We start from the raw sequence: 26,004 nt of genomic DNA, 5'->3' as shown, positions 1-26,004 counted from the left end.
GTGACTGTCATTAGAGATGATGGATTCAGCACTCCTCAGACATCTGGTTGAGTAGATAGTATGAGGCTGTGGAAGGTCAGCTCCAATGATTTTAGAAGAGTCCTTTGGAGGAGTTTGTGATCCTGGCAAGTGAGGTCACCAAACGACATTAGTCAGAATGCTATCAGGAGTGCAGCAGTAACAGTTCACTAGTATTTTGATTACCACCCCAATGCTCTTTAGCCTCCACATGAAAAAGAGGCTTTGCTGAGCCTTTTTCAGGATGCAGGTGGGATTGATGGACCACAAAAGGCAGTCGGTGATGTGGGCACCCAGAAACCTGAAGCCGCATCCTGCCTGGACGGGGGAGCCAACGATGTGGAGTGGAGTGGAGTGTGACTGCCTGTTTTTTTTTTGTTTTTTTTATTTATGTCATCAATGACCTCCTTTGCTTTGTTAACGTTCATGGAGAGGATGTTATTGTGCAACCATGCAGTCAGGTCTTTTACCAGCCTCACCATTGTCACTGTTAAGGCCAATCAACTGTGAACTTGATGATGATGTTGCCCTCAAGCCTTGCAGAACGCCAATGTTGGTAAATAGCGTGACAGAGTTATTTTTGCCAATCCTCACTGACTGGGGTCTGTTCGTCAGGAGATCAAACCCCCAGCCATAGATGGAGCTGCTCAGACCAAGGCTGCTCTAAGGCTGGAGAGCACAAGGGTGTTGAAGACAGACTGTTGGGAGTTCATATTAAAATTGCTTTATAAGTGTTAGTTAGTTAGTGTAATTGAATGCAGCGGAATCAAACCTTTAATCTCCAAAGATAAATGCAATCTTTCAGTAGCCTGGACCCTTAACCAAAAGAACCTTTTTGGGATTACCAGCATATACGCATCAGGTCACAGCTCAATATAATGACAGCACAGCATCCATTACTGAGCTACCAAACAATCAAAAATTGTTTGATGAAGTAACTGATAGTAAACCCTTTGCTTCAGCCTCCCCATTAAAGACTGAATGAATTTAAATGGCCGTTTTTACTCAGCAGGTGAACAGAAGGCAATATCCAGTGATGTGGCTCAGCTATAAACTACCGCCATCGAAACAAACGTATGCTAAAAGTTAGGAAAGACACAGCACAAACAGTTCACATCTGTACGTGGTGGATCTAAGTGCTTAGCAAGAAGTGACCAGCCAAAGGCTTTCAACCTTTAAAAACTTTGCTGCAGCTCCATAGGCTAAACTATTAAAACAAATTCCAGAATTGCTAAAATTAAACAATTCCATGGTATTCTGATGCTCTGTGCAAGAGAGGAAAGAGCAGGCTATACTTCCTTTGAAGGCTGGCGTCCTTCAACATCTGCAATAAGATGCTGCAGATGTTCTACCAGACGGTTGTGGCGAGCGCCCTCTTCTATGCAGTGGTGTGCTGGGGAGGCAGCATAAAGAAGAGGGACGCCTCACGCCTGGACAAACTGGTGAGGAAGGCAGGCTCTATTGTAGGCATGGAACTGGACAGTTTGACATCCATGGCAGAGCGATGGGCACTGAGCAGGCTCCTGTCAATCATGGAGAATCCACTGAATCCACTGAACAGTATCAACTCCAGACAGAGGAGCAGCTTCAGCGACAGACTGCTGTCTCTGTCCTGCTCCACTGACAGACTGAGGAGATCGTTCCTCCCTCACACTATTCGACTCTTCAATTCCACATGTGGGGGTAAACGTTAACATTACTCAAAAAGTTATTGTCTGCTTTTACATGCATTTTTTATTACTCTTTAATTTAATAGTTTTTTGTATCAGTATATTGCTGCTGGATTATGTGAATTTCCCTTTGGGATTAATAAAGTATCTATCTATCTATCTATCTGTTCAGTTCCCTGGCTTGCTGAGTGCACCCTGGGATTGGTAATCACTCTGCAGTCCTGTCTGAAGTTCTGTCAGCTCACGTCGTACACCTTTACCGGAGGAATGAAATACTAGGAGAACTTGGAAAAAATCGAGTCAAACGCTTTTTCTAAATAGCCGTTCCTTATTCATTTTTATTGATTGGTACAATGCAAAGTTTGACTGGTAATGACAGTAATTTCTAATGGCTGATTTTCTTGGACACAACAGACCGGGCAAATTTAATCAAATGGAAGATTACAGTTCACAGAAAAATTGTTTTATACAGTCAAGGATTTCCAAGGTCAGTTTTTTTTTGTATGGGTGTTTGTACAATAAAACAGAGGAGAGTCTAAATGTTTTGAACCCTGCATATTCCAAAAGTGGGATCAAAATACGAATTGATTGTACAGTGCATTTACATACAGAGTATAATAAAAATACAATAGAAAGATCTCCCCAGAACAGCAGAATGCTTTTAGAGGAAGTAGGCATCAGTGTTCTGTCACGTTGGCACATGCAGTCATCACTGTTGGTCAAATTCAGCTGTGCGTGTCAACAACTTCCAGTTACAGTATGTGTGTTATATTGCTTTGCATTCTTTCATGGAAAATAGAGATGAGCACACAGAGGTATGAAAGAATTCTAAGGAATGGCTCCATGTTGCAAAAGTGTTTTGCGATTTGACGAAAAAAAAACCAACTAATGGCAAAAGCCGTTCCATACCCTCAAACTCACATAAGTGGAAAACTACCCATTTTAGCAAGCATTTTTTAACAGTAAAAATACTTTTTAACTTTATAATGTTTATAAAATGGCAGATTAAGATTCACAGAGGACTGCACAGTGAGTGACTAAATGTCAGCTTTGTGATTTACTGTACTGGAGCACCATTTCATATTACAGCGCAGCTCAGGGGTGCACTTTGAGTGTAGGGAGCTCTGTTTTTGGATGAGGATCACACACTAAATCAGTGGTGGATACTGAATCTGCAATTTATTTAGGGGCATTTATATACTGACACCGTCCCAGCTTTAAAAGTGATTGGCTGAGGACCACACAAAGCAAACTGGCATTCTTGTGATGGCATATCAAAACATTAGAAGTGACATGTATAACCCCATTCCCAAGATGCTTTAGTGGTGCAACCATTTCCAGGTTTCGGTGAATGAAGCAGAGCAGAGGCAAGTGAAGGGCCTCCCTCGACATTCTGCCAAGGGTCACTGGGAGCGACAGAACCGCTGCTCTTGAGGACAACAGTTCAGAAATCTAGAGCACACTGACAAAAGTCCGTAAACTGAGGTCAGTACTTCATTGGATTAGAGGTTTATAAAAGCTTTTTTTTAAGTGTTTTAGTGTACGAGTCTACCCAATAACAACACTTTCAAAAAAATCTGCATAAGCTTTTGAACATCTCAAGTTCAAACTGCATTTGCTCCATTTGAAGGTGTATTCAGCAGTTCTGTTTTAACAGAAGCAGTGCTTTCATTCGATTCTGTCACATTCAAACAGGAGAAGACGACTTTATGCCTTTGCCACAGAAGTATTTATTTAACGTTTCAAACACCAGTAGTAGATGGATCTATCTGTGTGCTGATGTGTGTTTGCCTCTCTGCAAGTCGAGTTGTGTTAGAAATCCATTGCTGCTCTGGCATCCTGAAAGCTAGTGCCGCTCAGTTTCTTTAAAGGTGGTGTCATTTTAAAACCTCCACTAGCATCCCATTGCGTCCTTGCTGATGATGAGACTCACACTGTAAGGGTGCATCTGACCTGCAGGCTTCTGAACAATAGTCCGCAAATCCTACCTGCTCCACTTACTATTTTTAATCTTTGTAAAATAGCACAGCAGGCTCATTGCCATCCGATCTTAAACATGAATAATTACTCAGGGTTCGTTGAATTGGACAAACAAAGGAAAATGTGCAGAAGTTTGGTGTGTGTGTGCGTGTATGTGTATGTGTGTGTGTGCGCGTGTGTGTGTGTGTGTGTGTGTATGTATGTAAATCTGTGTGTGTGTTTGTTAGTTTTTCTTGGAAAAACACTCTTTTGTTCCATTTTTGAATGTCCACCGACTCAAAAACAGCTTAATTTTAAATTCCTTCTTAGAAATAAGTGTTTAAAAGTACCTGGGATTCAAAGATATTTCTTTTCTACATTCTGCATCTCAGAGTTAAATCATTCTAAAGCGCGTTCAAACGCGGTAATCATCCCTAATTTTAACTGTAGCACTACAAATCTTTAAGGTCAAACAAGCTTCTGTTTTTAAGTTATTTGGCTCCTCTGTACAGATGATATAATTAGCTGTTGTACTTCATGCCAACCTTCTATTTCCTATTACCTCTGCACCAAATACCGGTTTGGAGGGAGAATAGTTAATGGAGTTATTTTTGCTTTAATACTGGTGAAATGCATTTTATAGATTGCCTTTAGACAAAATAAAAATTGAGCACTGAAAAAGCTCACCTAAATTGTGTGAAAAATGACGTATATCTGTCTATTGCGATAAAGTACCTGAGTGGCAAGGGGCTGCCAGGGACAAAGGGGCATGGGACACTGACAGGGACAGTACATTTCTGGACACCCGTGTGAGAGGACAACACCTCAGGAAATGTGAAAAGACATGACTGTAGAGAGAGAATGAGGCATGCTGGGAAGACAAACCATCTCCCAAGGTGGTAGAAGGTAGGAACACAGCAAGGACAAGTGCTACTTGACACTCCAGTCAGAAAGAAAAGAGTGAAGTCACTGAGCACTGGCATGAGGCCAAAAGACCTCCAGAGGTGACCACTTCTCCTTATGGAGGGACAGACAAAGCCACTTGTCGAAGAGAGGACCGTGGAGGGTGAGCCAAAGTGCAGAAAATGTCTAAGCTACATACTCCCATTGTGGAAAAGAGAGACAAGACTTAGTGAAGACCTGTGCCCATATTTATCAGAACAATTCCTAGGAACTGCACTAAAATTCGGACTAGGTAAAGAATCTGTCCAATTTCAGAGTAGGACATGGGAAGTAGTTACAAAGCATCCTAAGCTTACTCTCAGCTAGGAGTCCCAATTGTGGGACAGAGAGAATTTTGGTGCCTGGCTGGGCAACTAAGATGGCACTCACTTTTTAAAGGCTTCACATGATACTGGGGAAGTTTTAGCATGGTGTACCTGTACTAAGAGTTGACCATCCTGACCAGGGAATTGAGTGGCCTGGAAGTCGCTTAATGGAGTGTCAAGGCAGTAGGAAGAAGGCAAAAGAAATGGGGAAGAAAAGGGCGAGTGCAACACTCAGTGGGAGAGATGTTCTGGAAGGGCTTCTTTATATTTTTGGGGTCTTCCCCATGTTTTAGTAATAAAATAAGTGCATGCGCTTTTATTTTTATTTCAGACTTTTTGGCACTATGGCAGTTATGAAGATGAGGAGAGACCATGAGGGCACACTGCCGTTGTAAAATGGAGGGTCAAAATTTCCAGAAATCCTATTAGGTAGTTGCAGAAGCTCAATATTTAGTATAGACTGCAATTTGATTTTGTTAGATAGAAACTGTATTCTGTGTAAATTTTAGCATAGCAGAAAATGTTGCATCCTAAAGTTGGAGAAGATATTATAGTTATACACAAAATAATATCATAGACTAAAAAAACCTGCTTAGCAACTATGAAAAAAAATTAACACCTTTTCAGGAAAAAAATAATTCAACAAAAACATGACAGCATATTCTAATCCAGAAGCGTAATTTTGCATCACAATGTAAAATAAAATTAGATCAAAATTTAAAAAAATAATAAGAACAAAATTGTAAAGCACCCAGTTATGAAGAAAACCTGTAGGGCTTTTGGAACCCAAAAACTTCATTCAACTTTGTATCCAACTCTGCTGGTTTCATGTGAAAAACTATAAATTAATACTGCCTCCTCATGGTTATGAAAGGAATTGCTTGTTTCAGCCAAAATGTGAAGCTTGTCCAAGGAATTTAAAAGGAGGTCCAAATAATTTTTTTACTTCAGCAGTACTCTGATACCAGCAACAGCATTTATTTGAGGAAGACTCGCAAGAAGTCATTGTAGGAAATTTGTCCCGTCAGATTCTTGTCAAAGTACGTTGTGATTTGGAAGAAATCTTCTTCTGAGAGGTTCACACTAAAATTTCTTAAAACCTGGAAAAAATAAAATAAGTAAGGTTTTGACAAGCTAAACAAGTACTGTATACAGTATTCACACCTGTGTGTCGAATCAACAACTTTAATAATTTCTACATTTTCTTAGAAGGCATCACTAACCCAATTATTCATAAATCCATAGAGCACAACGTATAGAGCAAAATGGCCGAAACTTCAGAGTAAGAGGAGACCGGATGGAAATAACAACAGGATAACTTCTTATCAATTACAGTAATCTGGATTTGAGGATTCATTTTGTGAACGCACTCTTGACAGAAGGCTTAACAGTCGGTCAGTCCGCTCACATGTTCACACTTGCAAAGGAATGATTAAGAGTCAGTGTGTGAGAGGACACTGGCATAGCTTTGTTTCTCTATTATAAAAAAAATCTTGGAAGGAGACAAGATGTGATTTTCTCGGAGAGACACTTATACGTCCAGCAAGACGAGTCCACGCCTGGGGACGGAAAAAAAGAGTAAATGACAAAGTAGAATGTCATAAAGAATTTAGGTTGTTGTACCGTGTTAGCCATTATGAATGTAGAGAAAAGCCAAGCAAAATGACACCTTTTATTGGCTAACTAAAAAGATTACAGTATGCAAGGCCTTGATTACATCTTGCCTGAAGAAGGGGCCTGAGTTGCCTCGAAAGCTTGCATATTGTAATCTTTTTAGTTAGCCAATAAAAGGTGTCATTTTGCTTGGCTTTTCTCTACATAAAGAATTCAAAAATGTTCACACAGTACACATGCAGAGAAGGTTAGAGATAATGGAAGTACAAGAATTCGAAAGTCTCAAAAAAAGGATAGGAAAGATTGCATTAGGGCAAACAAACAGAAATTATTACTCAGTGAAATAATGGAACAGCAAAAAGAGATTGAATATATTGCTCGGATTTAAACTTTAAGTCAGAGACTTGTAGATTGTCTAATTCGTGTTGCCAGCAAGAATTAAAAGATTCCAAAAACCTTGGTGCGGTATGAAGTCCCATGAGATGGAAACATTTAACATGAGATTCTTTCAAGTCACGCCCTACTTACAACTATTTTAAAACAAGACCACAGTCATCTAACCTCAGTCATGTGATGCTTTTGTCAGACACACTTCCTGTGCTCTCAGCTCTTAGTCGTATAAATGCTTTTAGCAAAAACAGTTCCTGCGCTCTCAGCTCTTATAAATTTTATCAGGACAATAATTTTATACGTTCTAGATGACAAGTCAACGACTAAGCAAAGAAGAAGAAAGAGAATGGATAAACATTAGAAAAAATCGCTTTATTTATTAAAGAGAAAAACGATATTCACTCACAGGCAGTTATAAGTTGCGTTGTCACGATGTGAGTCCAAACACAGAATCAAAATTCAATGCGCTCTTGAAGAAAAGTTAATTCCAAATATTGTTTTTACTAAAGTTTTAAAGTAAAAGTGAAAATAATGCATATGTATCAATTTCCATGAAAATAACAATCTCTTAAAATTTGTGTATTCTGTTAACCAAACCCGGGGGTGGGCGAGCAAAGCCCCCAAGTAAATCTAAATACACGAAAACATCCCAAAAATATGAGCAGAGCACATTTTCTATCTCTTTTTCTGTGTCTTTCACTCGCCATTGTCCATATACTTCACCTTCTCTTTTCTTTTATAGTCTGACTGCCAAACTGTCTCTACAGTACGAGCCCTTGGTTAGGTCTGGATTACTCTTTGGTAATGTATTGAATGATTTCCTAGATTAAATAATTTTTTTATTCATTCACAGATGACCCATTTTCTATTATTAGGTGTTAAAAGATTAAAGAATTTTTTGGTTTGTTTCCTGTGTTGCGCCCTTTGTTGGCTGGGATTGGCTCCAGCAGACCCCCATGACCCTGTAGTTAGGATATAGCAGGCTGGATGATGGATGGATGGATGGATTTATAAAATCACAGAGGAGGCCAATACTTTTTGTCACAACAGACTCCATATAGACATTAATCCTGACCACTGGAGTGGCCTTTGCTAGTCTTAGATAAAAACAATTCAAAGGCCTTCCAGAATGGAAAAAAACTCACCTGTCGGAAATCCTTCAAGGAAATGTAGCCACTTTTCTGTTGATCACAATATGTGAAGTAGCGCCTTATTTGCCTCCAGTACTGCAGAACTTGTCTTTGGATTCTTAGCATTGATTCCCAAAATTGTGCTGTTTCCACCCCAGGAGTCATCTGAATAAAACAACAAAAAAAAATAAACAATAGAAATGATTGCAATCTCTGTCACTGCTACCTGTCTTACCATGCAGCAGCACCGTTCTGTGCACTCTCTTGACCTCAACAAGCACACTCATCCCGGAGGCTAAGGATCTGCACTGGTATCTGGAAGGTTGCCAGTTCAAATTACTGCCAGAGGGAGTTCTACACTGCTGGACCCTTGAGCAAGGCCCTTAACCTGAAAAATGCTCCAGCAGTGCTGTACAATGGCTGACCCTGTGCTCTGACCTCCAAAAGTCACGCAAAAAAGACAATTTCCTCTTGGGGATCAATATAGTGTTCCAAATACCAAAGGTGGGGTCATGATCTGGGATTACTTTTTACATTTTATTTTTTACCTCTTTCATGTTTCTTTCATGTGTTCCTCAACTCTGTGTTCCTCCTTCTATTCTAATTCATGAGGAATTCATTTGTTTTATTTATACATTTATTTGAAGTGTCATTTAGAATGCTAAAAGTAGCTGATGTTTTATCTCAACACAATTCCCAACTATGCGGGTTTGCAGATAAAAACAAAAACATGAAGCTTAAGCTTCAGGGGCCCCTAATCCCGGTGGGGACTTTAGTCCACATTGCTTAAAAATGAAATGGTAATATTTTTAAAAAATTTGTTGTGATCTGTTATGAAACAACTCCATTAAAGAAGATAACAGTGGTTACCCAGACCTCGTTGCTGGTTGCAAAGGGACACAGTTCAAACTTCCCAGTTCAGACTTCAGGGCCCCAAACATGTGGATCCGCCAACTGGATATGACAGTATAAACAGTAAGTAAACTTAGTAGAATGAAATGCCATCCTTACTGGAACACGGGGCTTAAGGAACTTCATCCTCTGAAGCAAGTCATCCTCTTGGGGCTTCATTGTGAGAACAAAGTGGCGCAAAAATTCTGGATAAGCAAAGCTTCCATTGTTTCTAAGGTCATATTTCATCATGATCTTCTCAAAATCATGCTCAGGTATTTTTATATTGAGTTTTTCCATAATACCTGTTAAAAAAACAAAAATTAGATTCATCACACAAAATATAAGTTGTAGATATGTCTGCATATCTTACATGAAATGACTACAAAGACTTAATGACTACAGTAGCATGGCTCAAAGGTTTCATGAGGGGAAACTCAGGAATAGACATGGGCTTAGCCAGGGGATTGGTCCCCTCCTCACTGTATCATGCATTTAAAAATGTGGTATAAGATCTGACATGTGCAGCACCTCTAAACAGACGTGTGCCTTTGTACATACTGTAGATGCAGGACCACAAGGGTCTGTCATACGGTAGTTCAACGGCCCTGCCTTCCTTTGCTTGGGTAGGCAGAGCAGTATGAATGGACAGCCCAAGTGTTTGATGCAGGAAGGCATCTTCTCTATTGGAAAGGAAAGCAGCACCATTTGACGTCTTTAATGCTTAAGGCAACCCTAAGATATGAGGGTGCCAGAAAATCTTAAATGGCTACAGGCTGCAACTTATAAATACACTTGAATTTATGAGAACCACAACAACAGCTTACTGTCAGGTCATGAACATACCACAAAGACACCAAAATGTTGTACTTTTTTTCTCGGAAACCCTTGCTAACCCTATTAAATATGGATGGATTTCCGGTTAGGATGGGGCAATCATACCATAGAAGCTGGAAATACTGATTTCTCCTCTCCCTTCGGGATCTCGAAGTCTGCATTCCTTCTGAATGTCCTTCCAGCACTTGTAGATTTGCTTCTTTAGCTTCTGCTCAATGAACTCACAGTTTATTAAGGGTGTTGAACACTCTCGTGCTGTCAAAGGACGTTTCAAGGAATCCATAGACTAAGCAAAAATACAAGAATAAATCATGTAAGCAGAAGTATGAATGATTGACCCAGTTTCTCCTTTCATTTATCCACCCTAATAAAAGAATAAGTGTCTCTGTGTCCGTCTGAGCATCCGTCCGGTTTTTATGTGTCTGTCATTCCAAAAAATGGCACGTGACAAACATCAAACATTTCATTCCAACAGATGGCACATTACAAACATTAACGCGGCTTACCAAATGGCATATAACAGAGGCATATAGATGGCAAACATTACTGCTGAGGTCTATGCTGATTTCTTAAAATTTCAATGCCTTAGACAGGTGGCTTGCTAGTGATCAAATAAAATGATCTGTGACATGATAGATAGATAGATAGATAGATAGATAGATAGATAGATAGATAGATAGATAGATAGATAGATAGATAGTGATTACAAACATTACAGTTCCGATTTTTCAGAAATATCCATCTATAGTTGGAAATGAAGCACACCTTTGAGCGATGTATGGCAGTGGGTGCCGTCTTTGGCCGTCGACTTAAAGAGGATGATCTCTCCAGATGGTCCGAGGGTGTTTTTACAGGACTTCCACATCCACTTCTAAGAACAGAAGGAGCAGGACTCTGAGGTTTGTCGCTGAGTTCTCCACTGAACATCTTTAAAAATTCTTGATATTCAAGGTTTCCAAAATTATTGACTGGCATTTCACTCCAAAGAAATTCAAACTACAATGAAAATTACATGCAGGTAACTTCATGAAACTACCACCATTGTTTAGCTGTTCACTTTTTTGTATGTTGAACACAACTATTCATACCTGCTCATCTGTTAATCGCATAAAATAGCGATTGCAAATATCCCTGAAGTCCTCTTTGGCAATAACATTAATGTGGGCATAGTCGATATCAGTCATCTCCTTTGTGATGATGTACAAACGGGATGAAACAACCTCACGTATGCGACTCAGGATGTCTTTCAGTGACAAACTTTTGGAAGGTAAAGGTGTGCTTACTTTCTCAACCTTTTTTTCTACCTTGTCTGCCCAGTCTTCTTTAATCTGAAAATGCAAAATTCAGTCCTTCCATTGTAAAAGAAAATTAAATGTACGTCACTAAATGATATCTTTTAAAGTAGTCACCAGCATCATGAATTAGTTATCTTCTCAAAATGATATCTGTTAATGTGATTTCATGAGTATCGTTGATGGTAGATTCATGAAGTCCCATGTGACAGTGCTTACTTTTTTCTAGGGAACTAAATCACTGACAAATATTTAAACTAATATATAAAAAAAAGTTTCATTATAAAATGGTAGATCAGACACTAGTGCTACTACCTTAACATTTCAGGAGCCTGGGTTCAAATCCTGGCCCATTCATTGACTATGGTGAATAAACACATTGTCTCCCTGTTCATGCAGGCTTCCTCTGGATACTTCAAACTCCTTCTACATCCCAGTGAAATTTTAGGATACCATTAGACTCAAAAGTGTGACCTGCTGTGGGTATGACTGAATGTTTGCCCCCTCTAGATTTAGCTCCTGCACAATACCCAGTAACATCAGGACAGGTTTATCCCCTTTGTTCCTAAATTGAATAAATTAGTTTTAGAAAAATAATTAATGAATATGCACATGGAATTATAATCTTAATAACTATGACATTTAGGATGTAAATTTTACAAAAATTGGGCACGTTCTCACTTAACTCTTAACTTGACAATACTTCTACTACTAAGTAATCAATGTTTTACAAAACAGTACATGCAATAAAAAGAATGTTTATAGCCACAATTAAATAAAATCAGGCAACAACACTATTTGAACAAATAAACAATACATTATTTATTGATTTTAAATGATAAACATTGCCTAATTCAATTTTTAAAGTCTTCCCAGTGCATTGTTGTAACAAGACCATTGTGTCCCCCGCATTATTTAGACAGTAGTGGCTGGCAAAGCCCCTGTCACAGTTCACCATCTTCAGTCATAAACCTCATTTACATAATCTTAGCGCTCCCGTCACCTCTAGTCATGCAGTTTGAAGCCCCCACTGATTCAGTCACACCGGTCCACAGCTCTACCCGACAAAATGTTTTGTGTTAAGTCAAAGTGGCAGGCTTGGGTGTGAGCAAAAGCTGTCAAGCAGTGCAGAAAAAAGAAGGATCATGGGTGTTTTGGCCTGCACACAATGAAGAGAGGCTCCTCTGTCTGATGTCTCATGATTGTGACAACACAACAGAATAAAACAATTAAAATCATAAGAGCAGAAATTGTGGATAAACTTGCCATAACAGGATAGCATTCACACATAAATTGTCTATCAGAGTGTGTCAAGCTTGCAATACTTTGGAAAATGTGAATCTCCACTGAAAAGTCGTCAGAGTCATATAAATTGTTCTATCCTGCGTTTACAAGTAGTGTAACCTGACAGATGCTTCACACAACTACATCCACCAAGTTTGACAATCTTCTCCAACTAGGAGTGTTATAATGTGACACTGGCTTAAGAGCAGGTCGGTCTTGCAGCAAATTGCAAGGGGCCAACATGCAAACAGCAAAGATGAATAACTACATTTAGCAGATCTAAATCGCCTTGGAACACATGACCAGCAGTCTCAGTTGCATTAATGTCTGTTAACATCTTATGTATGAAAACTAACAAATCTCAAGTGATTCTTGTGCCTTCCATAGTTGATCTTTACATAACTGACTCTTCCAATTAAATATCTCCATTCTCAATGACAAATTCAGGTTTCACATTTTGTTTTCTTCTTTTCCATGCCAGCTTCATTTATGTCTTTAAAATTTTTGATTGCCCTCATTAAAAAAAGAAAGCTCTTTGTTTAAGCACTGTGTGGAGTTTAGTAATGATGGATCTGACTTTAGAGCACGTCTGGAGTGAGAACAAAGTCATGGGAGAACCATAAAAGTCTTGCAACATAGTAATAGCTCTGCATTTTAGATTGCATTCACTCCCAAAAGCCCACTATTTAGAAGAAGACCTTTTATTCTTTCTTAAGTCCACCATACTGAACTGCATGGATTTTGATGACCCCGTGAAAGTGCACAGGGCCCATTACAGAAAACTTTGTACAAGCATTTCAGGCACTGAACCTATTCCTACTTGCAAATGCTGGATGTGCAGACTTTGCTTTATTTTCAGTATAATTCAAATGATGGTTTTGGAGGGACCCCTTTCACACTTACAGGAATTTACCTGTACTTAACAGATCGACAACATACTGTATGTGAAGAAAAGCAGGTGTCACATTCTCAGACAAACTGACAATTTCCCACTTATTCATATCTAGTTTCATTCCTGAGGACACTTCAGGTCAGGTGTGAAGAAAGCTGTAACAGTTCCCACATGAAACATCGCAACAGCCACACTACAACAAGGTCCATGGTTAAGGACAGATGTCATCTAGTCCTGGAGGAAGTGCGTGCAGGAGTGGAGGAGGGGCATCACCTTGGTCAGGGCAAGAGAGCAGCCTTAGAAACAGCTTTCAGTAGTAGCTGACCTGCTCACCTCAGCATTGGACTGGGAATTGTGAGTAGACTTGGGAAGATAGATCAAGTTCCTGGAGCACATTACACCAACTTCTTTCAGGCCAGACATGGTACTAAAATCTGCCTCTTCAAAGCAGGTACTTCTAGTGGAATTGACAGTCTCTTGGGAGGTGCGCATTGAAAAGGATGATGATTGAAAGTGGTCCAAGTACAGTGAGCTGGTGCAGCAGTGATGAAGGAGTGGCTGGAATGCTCATTCTGCGCCCTTTGAGGTGGGGTGTTGAGGCTTTGCTGGTGCTCCTTATACAAGATCTATACACCCTGCTTGGCATCACAGGAGCTACAAAAAGGAGAGCCATAAAGTCCAACATAGAGGCTACAGAGAGGTGCTTTGGATCAGGAGGTCTGAATCGTGGGCTGTTGCTGCTGGGACACAATCCAGGGTCCGATCAGCCCTGGCTGGGTCACTTGAGTAAGGCTATCTGATGTTGCGTGACACCTGATGACCTCAGGAAACATCACCAATGGTGTGTCCCAGTGCATCATTGGATGTATCTTTAAACTAAAAGAAAAATGTGAAGGACTGAGAATTACTAATCTACTTCAGGCAAGAAATTGCTTGGGTGATATCACTGGAAAGGAAAAATTGTATTATACAAGAATGAAAACACTAATAAACCATAAAATTACATTAAGACTTGTTATTGGTAAGGATTGGTTTTTAAGTAAGCAGTCAGCTTGGAACAAAAACCTGCCAGTCACTACGAGCCTCAGGAATGACCATGACTACCAGGAAGTAGAGTAACTACAAATTAAACAAGAGGAGTGTACAAAGCTAAACAACAAGCCCACCATAATGACCTGAACGAAGCTGGCCATGAAGGATATAATGCATCTAGCTTCACTTTTCCAGAAAACTCACTTTCATTTTACAGTGGAACCTTGGTTCACGAACATCTTGGAAAACGTACAACTCAGGTTTACGACCAAAAAGTTTGCCAAACTTTTGCTTTGGTTCACGACCACACACTCGGTATACGAACAAGCCAGTTTTCCTTTCGGTTCGTGCGCGCTGACGATTTCTGCACGTGTTGCATTGTTCTCGGTACAACGTGCGTGCTTGCACGTGTGTGCGTGCTTTTGCTGTGAACTCTTTGTGCTCTATTCCATTTCCCTTCTGGTTTGTACACGACGATTACTGTATTTAAGCACGTGTAGAGCTGCTCCCTGTTCATTGTTCTCAGTCAGACGTTCGTTCTTTACCTGTGATCTCTTTGTGCTCTACAGTATTTTGTGTGCTTTTGCAGTTAACCATGGCTTCTAAGCAGGTGAAGAGTGGTGAGAAGAAAGTTTTGAAGAAAATTGAAATCGAAGTAAAGAAAGAAATTATTGAAAAGTTTGAGCGTGACGTTCGTGCTACTGATCTTGCCGCCGAGTACAAGAAGTTAAAATCTACGATTTCGACTATTTTAAAGCAGAAAGAATCTATTAAAGCAGCTGATGTTGCAAAAGGAGTTACAGCGTTAACCAGGTAGAGGCCTCAAGTGCTGGAAGAGGTGGAAAACTGTTGCTAGTGTGGCTGAACGAGAAGCAACTTGCAGGGGATAGCGTAAGCGAGGCGATGTTATGCGAGAAAGCCAGGAAGATTCATGGCGATTTGCTGCAAAACTATCCTTCTACGAGTGCCGAAAGTGAGGAATTTAAAGCCAGTAGAGGATGGTTTGAAAAGTTTCGCAAAAGAAGTGGCATTCATAGTGTGGTAAGGCATGGAGAGGCTGCTAGTTCCGACGCTGAAGCTGCGAAAGAATTCGTGAAAAACTGATCACACTGATCCACCAGCTAAACAGCTAAAAACACCAGAAACCCAAGAAATCACAACAGAAAAAACACCTGAAGGAAAACATCCCTCCATCGCGGAGCCAGACTCTCCCTCAAAATTGTAACCTCCTCTCCACGCAGTTCCTCACTTTATGACAGAACTCAACTCATGCGAGGTTAGTTTTCTTGGTGGTTTATGGTTTTTGTATTACGGATTTTTCAAAAGTTAATTTTTCAGTTCATAGCGTGAATTGTTGCAATGTTACTTTTCTCTTTTTTCAAATGTTCGTTTTTTTTCCCTGTGCTTAGAACTCATTAAAACAAAAAGTGTTTACAGGGAGTGCTTCGTAGCGTGATTTGTTGCAATGTTACTTTTCTTGGTGGTTTATTAAATTAGATTTTTCAAATGTTCCTTTTTTCCCTGTGCTTAAAACTCATTTTAAAAAAAGTGTTTACAGCGATCGGGCTGTAAGGCTATTAGCGTGAACTCCTGCAACTCCTACTTTCTTGGTTGCTTGTGGTTGGTTTTTAAATAAAGTTCGTATTTGTTCAAATGTTCCTTTTTTTTTCCCCTGTGCTTAAAACTCATTAAAAAAAGTGTTTACGGCGATCTGGTCATAAGGCTATAGCACAAACTCTTGCAATGTTAGTTTTCTCTGTTCAAGGTTTTCTCAGTGTTATTCAATGTTTTTACATTTAGTTTACTATTAGATGTGCATTCTATGGTATAATTAACTATATTTGTGCTTAAAAATCTTAAAAAAAAATATTTACATACAGTTTGTATGGTCTGGAACAGATTAATTGTATTTACATACAATCCTATGGGGGAAATTGCTTCGGTTCACGACCAACTCAGTTTACAACCAGAGTTTTGGGATGAATTATGGTCGTGAACTGAGGTTCCACTGTAATAGGAAATACTACAGACAAAAAAGGCATGCCAATTGATTCACTATTATCAGGACTCTTAGCGGAATTGCTAATGCAGCAATTTGAAAAACATAGCTCTAAATTAGTACAAACCGAAACTTTGGATATGCTACATTGACAACATATCTGTCATATTGTAAAGTGACCAGATGAATGATTTCCACAACGACAGCTCAAGTCGGGTTATGTCAGGTTGGGGAGCATGCAATGGTACAATTCATTGCCGCACCCATCCCACATGATGAAACAGCTCAGGATCCTGATTGTCAACATTGTCACATTCCTATTAATGCAGCAGTCATTCAAGAAAATGTGAGATTTCTAAACTCTTTTGGGACCTCCCCTAACTGGATGACACGCCAAAGAGCGTTCCGAAAGTGTCTCTAGAAGACTGTTTATATGTTGCTGGGGCAACAACAGGCTCACAACTCTGCTGCATCTCTCCACCAAAGCAAACATAAAAGATCTCGATGGGTGATACAAGGAACATTGTAAATGCAGGTAACAGGATTACTTGGCCACTAACCTGGCCAAAACCCTGCCTGACTGCTGTGTCTGTTTATAGGAGAGTGGCAGACCCTGTTACAATAAATAACTTTGCTGTTCCTGTTTCAAGCTGAATAAAGCTGGTTTTACTAAAGTACTGAGACTAAGCCTTGTGTTTTGGGGTGTAAGACAGGGACTTATCACACAATCCCAATTAGGATTTGCTTCTGTGGCGCCTCACTGCACCGCTGTGAGCCTGCTGTTGCCCTGCCCCGGCAATGGACAAACAATCTTCCACAGATGCAGCAATTGTGCATCAGGATGCACTTCAGCGTGATGTTCCCGTTGGGTTGGGGGGGGATCACAAAAGAGTTCAGAAACCTCACAATATGAAGAAGAATAAAAGGATGATTCTGCTTCTGACTGATAACTGTGCTGCCCACAACATGCTTCCACATTTAGATAATGTTCGCGTTGAATTCCTCCCAATTGCACGGCAGTGATTCAACCATTGGATTTGAGCATCATTTGCACCCTGAAAGTGTATTATCGCAAGGAAATGCTGAACAAAATTCTCATCAGCATAACTTTTAGACAGGAGAAGATTAAAATTAACGCGAAAGAAGCCATTGAAATAATTGCAAACGCCTGACGCAAGTTAAAGAAAGCACTACAGCTATAAATGCAATGCAATGAAATTTTCATTACAATGAAATATTTTTTAGGTCCCTTGCAGTTCATTGTAATGGAATTTTACCTGCAATTCTTTACATTTATATAGCACTTATCCCACAACCGCATCTACACATTATTCCCTGCGATCCAGTATACTATGGAAAAAGAAATAAACAGATGCATCAAGTTCCTGGATATATCCATTGAAAGAAGTAACAACGCCACCCTGATAACAGGTGTTTATCATGAGGAATGCTATTGCTAGCAACCACCCATCATTGCGTAAACGGACCTGTATTAAGACACTATTCAGAAGAGTTCACACCCATTGTAATACCAAAGTGACTAAAAACAATGAAAGACGCTATGTTCTCCAACTGTTCACATCAAACGGTTACCCAAAAAATATTCATTAGACAATGCTGAAGAGATGTCAGAGACCCCAGCAAGCAATCAAATCCAACCTGTACCCCCTATCCTACCTGGCACATACTTTCTCATAGGGTATCAGAAGGTACAGCACCTATCCTGTCCAGATCAGGCATCAACATAGCACACAAACCAACAAACACTCTGTGCACAGTCCCTTTTAATGCTAAAAGCAGGAAAATGACCTCTCTATTTGTTACATAGGCTGGAAAATGACACCAGTCTCTCAGGTACTGTTTTACTGGTTTAGTTCACATTTATCAAATAGCTTTCAATATGTGCTGAAATGTGCTAACAGTACTCCATCATTACACTCAGAGGTTAAATATGGTGTCCTGCGGGGCTCAGTACTTGGACCTTTAGTGTTTTCATTTCAAATTTATTTTCACTCCTATGCAAACACCACCCAGTTATACCTTTCTTTTAGATCAAAAGATGTTTTTCTGATGCTGTTCTTAACTAGTTGTGTCAGTGTCTTAAAGGAGTAGATGGATGAGAATTACTTGCCTATGAATACAGAAAAAAACAGAAATGTTTGTTATCGGAAGGAATGATGCTGACCGCATTTATAACAAACTACAAGTAATGCGATATTTATAAACTGCTACTAACCCTCCTCTATTCTGTTTCTGTTCTTGATATCTGGATGTTTGCTCAGAAAAAGGAGCATTTGAATCCTCAGATGGAAAGATTCACTAATCAGATTGGATGGCCAACACAGACTCCTCAATAAAATGCCCAGGAGGGGGTGGCTGGCTAGTTGGTTGAGGTCTTCATGACTGACTGTGTCTTACTTTGTTTTTGACACTCTACTTTGTCAACTGGCCATAGTCAACAATTAATTAAATAATAGACAAATATTGTTGGTTTCCATTTATTCAAATCAGCTTCTACTTTGCTTTCTGTGTGTTTTAACAATTCTGTATCTTTAGGCTGCGGTGGGCTGGCACCTTGCCTGGATTTTGTTCCTACCTTGCACCCTGTGCTGGCTGGGATTGGCTCCTGCAGACCCCTGTGACCCTGTGTTAGGATATAGCAGGTTGGACAATGACTGACTGGCTGTATCTTTAGGTTTACTAAGTCTGTATTTAGTAATTAGTATAATCTAGAATTGCATTTTACCTGAGAATTTGCTCACATCGCTCTGTGCCTGCACTCAGTGAAGAGCACATAACAAAAACAAGTTGTGTTGTATTGTACTGTATACAGCATTTTAACATAAACTATCCCAATTATGTAATTTACATATATTTCATGTAAATGTCATAAAAATATTACAGGAATATTTTATTATAGTACAACCTTAAACAACATAATTTTTTCTGGGGCCTGAACCTGTCCCTGTGGCATCGGTCAGGAGGCAGCCCTGGACAGCCAATCGTCCATCACTGGGACCACTCCTGCACATCTGCACAGAGACAATTTAAAATCTTCAATTAGCGTGATGTGCACATTACCAGAGTACCCTGAGAAAAACCCCGAGGGTCCCAGAGAGAATGGGTAAACTCCAGACAAATACTGACAGGCTACCATTTTACATATGGCCTTCAGTTAATGTTTTCTCTATATCAAAAGCAGTAAAACCCTGAAGAAAAGCTACAAAAAAGTGCAAAACCCTGCATTTCAAACTCAGAAGGGAGAATTGATAACCACCAAGCCACTCTGTTCAACATATTTTATGAATACTTTATGAATATATGCATTTGGTCTGAACTGCACCTCAGGATGGGTTCCAACAAGGCGATACATCTGTTTATTCCAAGGCATTCTCAGAATCTGACTGTATAGAGATAACATTTCTCAAATCTGCTTACCTCTTGGATCGGAAGCTCCATAACCTGTAAAAAATCTTTCCAATCAACAACTGATTCGTTTTTGTTCAGTTTCAGTTTGCTAACCAAGTAAAGAAACTGCAGATCAGACAGCCTGAAGCAGAAGCAATTTAACACATGGCGGAAGTCCTCCAGCTTTATTTCACCTCTGTTGCATTTATCAAAAGCAGTGAAAGCCTGGAGAGAAGCAACAGAAAATTTTAGTTAGGCGACAATGGTTACCGAATCAGAAGGACTGGTTTATTCTGATTTATTTTGATGTGTTAAACCAAACAGTTGATACAAACTAATAAGAAATACAATCTTCTTCTTTCGGCTGCTCCCGTTAGGGGTTGCCACAGCGGATTATCATTGTCCACATATTGATTTGGCAAATACAGACAATAATAACCATAAACCTTTTCTAATGAGCCCGAAGTGTATGCCATCATCTTCCTCAGTTTGATTAAAGCCTCTTCTGGGCTGAGAAGCTGAGACACTTCTTGCGGAGTAGCAGGTGCTCTCTTGTTCGGCATGCCCTCATCCACAGCTTTCAGAAAGTCAGTGTAAGACAACATGTTGTCATGAGTCCCAATACCAAGCCTAAAAAAGTATTACATTAAATAAATAAAAACAACAACAAAATTGGTCAACATGCAAGTGAAACTGAGTAAATGAAAAACACAGCCTCCAATCTCAACCAATACATGGAGCAGAAATGAACACAGCATATGACATCAGATTTTTAAAGCCATGTCTCATTATTCATGGAAAAGTCCTTATAAAGTAAAAGTCTACACAGAAGTAAATAACAGTGTCACAGTACTCCGTAAACTGTCATGGCCACTTCAAAACAAAAGTCAAGGTCTTTAAGTCATTTAACCGTAGGCCTAAAATATTTATGAAGCAAATAGGATTGTACATTATTTTTTATGATCACATTTGTATTGAGTTGAACAAATACAGGAAGTGGAATGTTTACAGCTGATTTTAAAAAGGGATTAAAGCAAAACCCCCTGGTGTTCTCTCTGACAAAACATGGAATTAAATGAAGAAAGAAGAGCTGGGAAAAGAGAGCCTGAGCTATAGCCATTGAAACATGTACATATGTGCAGGTCCTAAAGAGAAACTTGATGGAGCAGCCACTAATTTAAAGGGTGAAAGACAGATATGCGGAGGTGTCTGCACAGAGCCCAGGTGGCTTCAACCAGGTGCCACATTCCAGCAGGAGAACCAAGGGAGGGTAGTGTGATTTCAACTTTGGGTACATACAGTAGAGGGAAAGAGAAGTATGAGATCAAGTTATATTAAATAGAAAGCTAGGATGGTGGGTTAGCAGGGAAGATAATTCAGTCTCAAGATGGATGAAGGGTGAATACCCAGTGCCATCATTCTAAATTACGTGATGACACCCCCTAACCTTAAGCCCTCTTCGCGCATGTCTTACTGTAAAATAAAATGCTTGATGTTGATCTTTTTTCATTTCATGGAAAACAGAAGAGAGGGTGTTTGATCAAACTTTGACTGGAGGGTAAAGTGAGATGTGGTGCTTGATGTGATGATCACACTTTTAGGTTTGATTTTGTTTTATAATTTTTTTAGTGTCTGAAAATGTTTTAGACTTTGCTTTAGAAGTTGTAGAGGTTTAGGAATCTTCCAGGATACTGTATTTATATTTATGGGCAAGGAGTCCTAGTTTGGTTTTGATAGCCAAAACAGGGGTGAAAAAGTCAATAGTTTGCTGGGTTTAGACCCAGACCTCTGATTTCACACCTCATGCAGTGAACCTCAAACTCGAACACTCTTTGGAAAAGCAAAACACTTAATTCCAATCTAATTTGAATAACTACTAATGCATGCCTCTGGACCCCCACATGGGCAAGTCTGCAATTTGAATTTGGCGATTATCTGCTATTTGAACCAGGCCAGACCCCTGGAGAACCCTAGTGTGAAGTTACACTGAAGAGCCATCCACACAAATATGGAATCATCTACAGCATTGTCGGGCAAATGGTGGAATTTTCTAGGGGCACCGCGAAAACTTTTGTAAAATATTTATAATTGCTAGTGTTTTTGAACTTTTGGTTGATTAAAAAGATAATGTTTAAAAAAATATATTTTATGTTGGAAAAACAGATAATGGAACACTTACGGAAATTAAGTTTAAGAAACGCGAGAGACTTCAAATGATGGACAAGGAAATGTGCGTCTGTCTTTTGAAAATTGATCCTCGCATCAATCTCATATGTGCTGAAAAACAATCTCAACGTTCACATTAATTAAATTTAAGATTTATCCTTTGATTCCTTTATCAATAAAATGTCTTTCAAACTTGTAAAATTAACTGTTTTATTGCCGATTGTCCATAGATTGTGTCGTCACGATTTTATTTATGGGCAGTACCTCAGGTGCGCTGCAAAAGAAAGTTTTTGGACTTAGTGCGCCGTAACTCGAAAAATGTTGCCTTTCACTGATCTACAGAGTCAAAGTTAATAACCATACATTCATCTAGTACATAGGAGAGTTTCCTGCAAAAGTTGGTGTTATGTAAAAGAGACATATTGAACTTCCAGAGAGAAGGAAGAATTAAGCTGCTTGAGGACAAATTTAACGTCTGGGATAAGGTAGATGTAAGGGAAGTGTTTGAGAAAGCAAATGAATGGGGAGTAAAAACACAGTGTGAGATAGATTAGGAGTGATGATAGAATAAAAAAAAGAATATTCTTTATATTCTATATATGAGCAGGTGATCAAAATATTTTGCGCTTGAACCTAAAAGGGATACTCTGTAGTACAGAATTTGTAAGTGGCTAAAGATTTGTCCCTGTGTATTAGAATGTCTGAATGTCATTTGTAATTTAGTGTGTTTGTTTCTTATTACAAAACTGAGTCAACATGGATACTGAAAACAGAAACATGTAATATTACACTTTCATTACATTACTAGCTTTCAGAGGTTTATGCTTGCCTAGTCAATGTGAATTAGGACCAGGCCACTTGAAATGTCATATTTAATATATGGCCTGCAGAAGTCCACTGTGCTAAGACATCTCTCAAAAATGACCCAAGGTCTGGTTGGCTTCTGACATAAAAATTCAAAGAAAATGCTTCCATGTGCAGGGAACGATAATGGGAAACTACACAGTGATGGTATGTGAAACAGTACATGCTACAGAAATTAGTTATGCGTCAGTTGAATCCATTCTTCATGAACAGTTACAGATGAGAAAAGTCTGTGCATGTTGGGTACCCAGATAGCTGACTCATTGAAGAAAACAATAGTGCATTGATCCAAGAAAAATCTCAAGCAAATGACTTTGGACTGGGAGAATATTTAAAAGCATGTAGTAGCGGAGGCTAAAACTTGGATACATCACAATGACTTACAGTCCACACACCAACTGAAATGATGAAAACAAGGGGATTCTCCACCACTGAAGAAATTCAAGGTCCAAGTCAGTGGAAGTAAGATCTTGTTCAAGTGTAGTTCATACTTATTATGTACTTCAAAGGGGCAACATAGCTGGTCACTAGTTAGCTAATTTGTTTACCATTTACGTCAGTGAACCCTGGAAAAGCAATGCGGAATGTTATCAACCATCGCCATTTTGCCTCATGAAATGTCCCTGCTCACACTGCAAGGGTTCCAAAGGTGGCTCTGTAAAATGGAGGTTTGCAGAGATGATAAACCACCCTGCTCTCCAACCCTGGCTCCATTTCACCAACAGCTGTTGCCCAATATCAAGGCGTACCCCTTTGCTAATGCTTCAGATGTAAAATGTACAACAGAAGAGTGGTTGCCGAAGCAAAACAAAATGTTTTATTTGAGTGACATTAAAAAATTGTTCACAAGGATTATATTGGAAAATGAAACTTGTGTGGTGTTTCGTCGTGTTACTAGTGTTTCATTTTCTTGGCCAAGCTCAAAATTTCTTCCTCATCCCTTGCTAGCAAAACGATTGGTATGAAATTGAATTTACAGGAAAACTTCAAGCCTCACCACAAGCAAAAATTGCCACCATTAACTGTATAAAAATGTACAAAAGCATGGCAAATTTTATTTGGGTGCTGAGTGGGGGATTGGGCGCAACTAGAGGTACTGCTAAAACCCACCACCAAAAACAAACCAAAGCTCTGGTGTTTCACTACCAATTGCATTAAATGCTTATTATGGATGATACTTCTGAATCACAGAGAAGTGATTTCCCCTTTGTTCAAATGAACGGAATCATACATCCCTAAAAGGGGGAAATCTGCACACAGAGACATTCACACATTCTGGCTGCAGCAGTCATTGACCTGGTAACAGCTCCAGTGCTTGGCACTCACCAGACTGCTTGCAAGTCAATAACAAGCTGCTTTTCGTCTGAAGATGCGCAAGCTGCTTGCTTTACTTTGGCCGTACAGCAAAAGTGTTGTCTGACTTCAATGCCTGCCTCTCAATAGTTTTGTCAAGCAGTCACCATTAAATTTAAATCAGTTGCTGTGCTGGATTGCTCTTTTCCCAGAGATTTATCCCATGGCAAGAATTAGAGTGGGAGTGATAACAACCAGAGCTACAGAAATCAGTAGAACGTTCCAGAAGGAAAGTAGAGGCCCCTTGCTTTATTCATAACAGTGGTTGGGTTGTCTAAGAACATTTTTTGGTGCCTGGGACTTTAATGCAATACCAAAGAAAAGGAGAAGCAACAGACTGGTCAATGGTCATGAGTCTGTTGGCCTCATCACTGAATGGGATAATGAGACCCAAAAAGTGATGTGGGTTGTGCCTTGAAAGTGAACTTCATGACTGTTTGCCACCAAAACAAAATGACAGGTAGTGGAGCATGTTCCTTGTACAGGTCATCCACCTGAAGATAAGCATGTTTGGGCCTGACCAAAACTTGGATGGAAGACTATCTAAGAAAAGCATGGGCTGCTGCTGGAAGAGGTGTTGGTGAGACCATTGAGGGCGCATACTCTGTGATCAGTGTGTGGATCCCAATGTCCCAGTGCAGTGATGGCAACACCGTGCTGAAAAAATTGGTGCTGTCCCTCAGAAGAGACATAAAAGTGAGGTGCTGACTATCTGTGGTCATAAAAATTCCCTGCACCTCTATCTCAAAGTGCAGGATGTATTCTAATTTTCGGACTAAATTGCCCACCACAGCTTGGTCATTTTTCATCCTAATCATCTTCTGTCCCTAATTGTCCATCTCTCTATCTAATAGCTAATGTATGGTGAGTGTTCTAGTGTCATCGCATCATTGAGGTGGATGCTTCACATTGGTGGTGGCTGAAGTGGTTCCCCCTCTCTATGTACAGTGTTTTGAGTACGTCAGAAAAGCGCTATATACATGTAATTAATGCTTTGCCATGATGTGCTGATTGCCTTCTAAACTGGTATCGAAAAATCAATGGATGGATGGCAGCAGATAAGTCAACAGGCCAGCCAAGGTATCGACAGGCCATGTGGCGCAGTGGTTAAGGTTTGGCCTTCAAGCCTCCATTAACACTGTGTGACCCTGAGCAAGTAAATTCACCCACCTGTAGTCCAATCAGAAAAAGAAAAGTAATGTAATCAATTGTTCTCAAATGTTGCAAGTCAATAAAGGCGTTAGCCAAATGTAATAAAAGTAAATGTACTAAAGTACATAGTACATAAATGTACTACTGTACCTTTGCAGGAGATGAGTGAACTTCTCTTCATCCAGGTGATAGCTGTGATCTTGAAGCACCCGGTACAGGTCTTCCACTGTAATGTAGCCATCCTTATTTTTGTCAAGCTTGGCAAATGCTGAACTGAAATCCTGGTAATTGTCTCGAAATTTGTCTCTTTTGGAAAAACATAAAAGGCATAAAATTTTTAAAGTTTGAACATTGATATACCTTGGTTCATACTGTACATCATGAATTAGTGATGTTTGTCAGACCTTTTAACATTTTTAAACTAAATACTATGGGAACAACCACCTATACTGTAGAAGAAAATGTAAAAAGTTTACAATGAGATAGCAACTCTTTCCACCACTAATTATGGACTGAATTCTTCCAGGGAATGGTGTTCATGTCCCAGTAATTTGACAGCAATCTGTTAGCTTGTTGTAGCCCACTGAGGACTTACTTTAACATTGCCAGTCTCACTTTTAATGCACTGAAAAATATAATTACGGTTTAAATAATCTTGCTTGTTTACATACTCTGCATTCATTTAAATGTCACTACTGCAGGCTAATTAAGAACGCATTTAATAATTACAGCAGAGGGATGTGAGATTCTGTATAACATCATTAGTGTTTTTCATTTCGAAATAT

General features: G+C 39.5%; 1 protein-coding gene across 1 annotated transcript in view; it reads right to left on the bottom strand.

The window, feature by feature from the left end:
• Positions 1-2,013: 2,013 nt before the first annotated feature.
• LOC120534598 (EF-hand calcium-binding domain-containing protein 6-like) overlaps positions 2,014-26,004 on the bottom strand; it is a 204,716-nt gene continuing 180,725 nt past the window's right edge. Inside the window, exons 8-16 of the mRNA XM_039762187.1 lie at positions 25,370-25,525; positions 20,131-20,314; positions 19,715-19,909; positions 10,866-11,105; positions 10,543-10,773; positions 9,883-10,063; positions 9,061-9,245; positions 8,065-8,214; positions 2,014-6,015 (exon numbers count right to left, since the gene is read on the bottom strand). Of these exons, the coding sequence (XP_039618121.1) occupies positions 5,893-6,015; positions 8,065-8,214; positions 9,061-9,245; positions 9,883-10,063; positions 10,543-10,773; positions 10,866-11,105; positions 19,715-19,909; positions 20,131-20,314; positions 25,370-25,525 (1,645 nt within the window). The 3' untranslated portion in view covers positions 2,014-5,892. The remainder of the gene's footprint in view (positions 6,016-8,064; positions 8,215-9,060; positions 9,246-9,882; positions 10,064-10,542; positions 10,774-10,865; positions 11,106-19,714; positions 19,910-20,130; positions 20,315-25,369; positions 25,526-26,004) is intronic.

The sequence above is a fragment of the Polypterus senegalus genome, chromosome 8 (assembly GCF_016835505.1).
Source record: "Polypterus senegalus isolate Bchr_013 chromosome 8, ASM1683550v1, whole genome shotgun sequence".
NCBI lineage: Eukaryota > Metazoa > Chordata > Cladistia > Polypteriformes > Polypteridae > Polypterus > Polypterus senegalus.
Note: the sequence above shows the minus strand (reverse complement) of the source record. Positions and strands in the feature narration are given on the sequence as shown.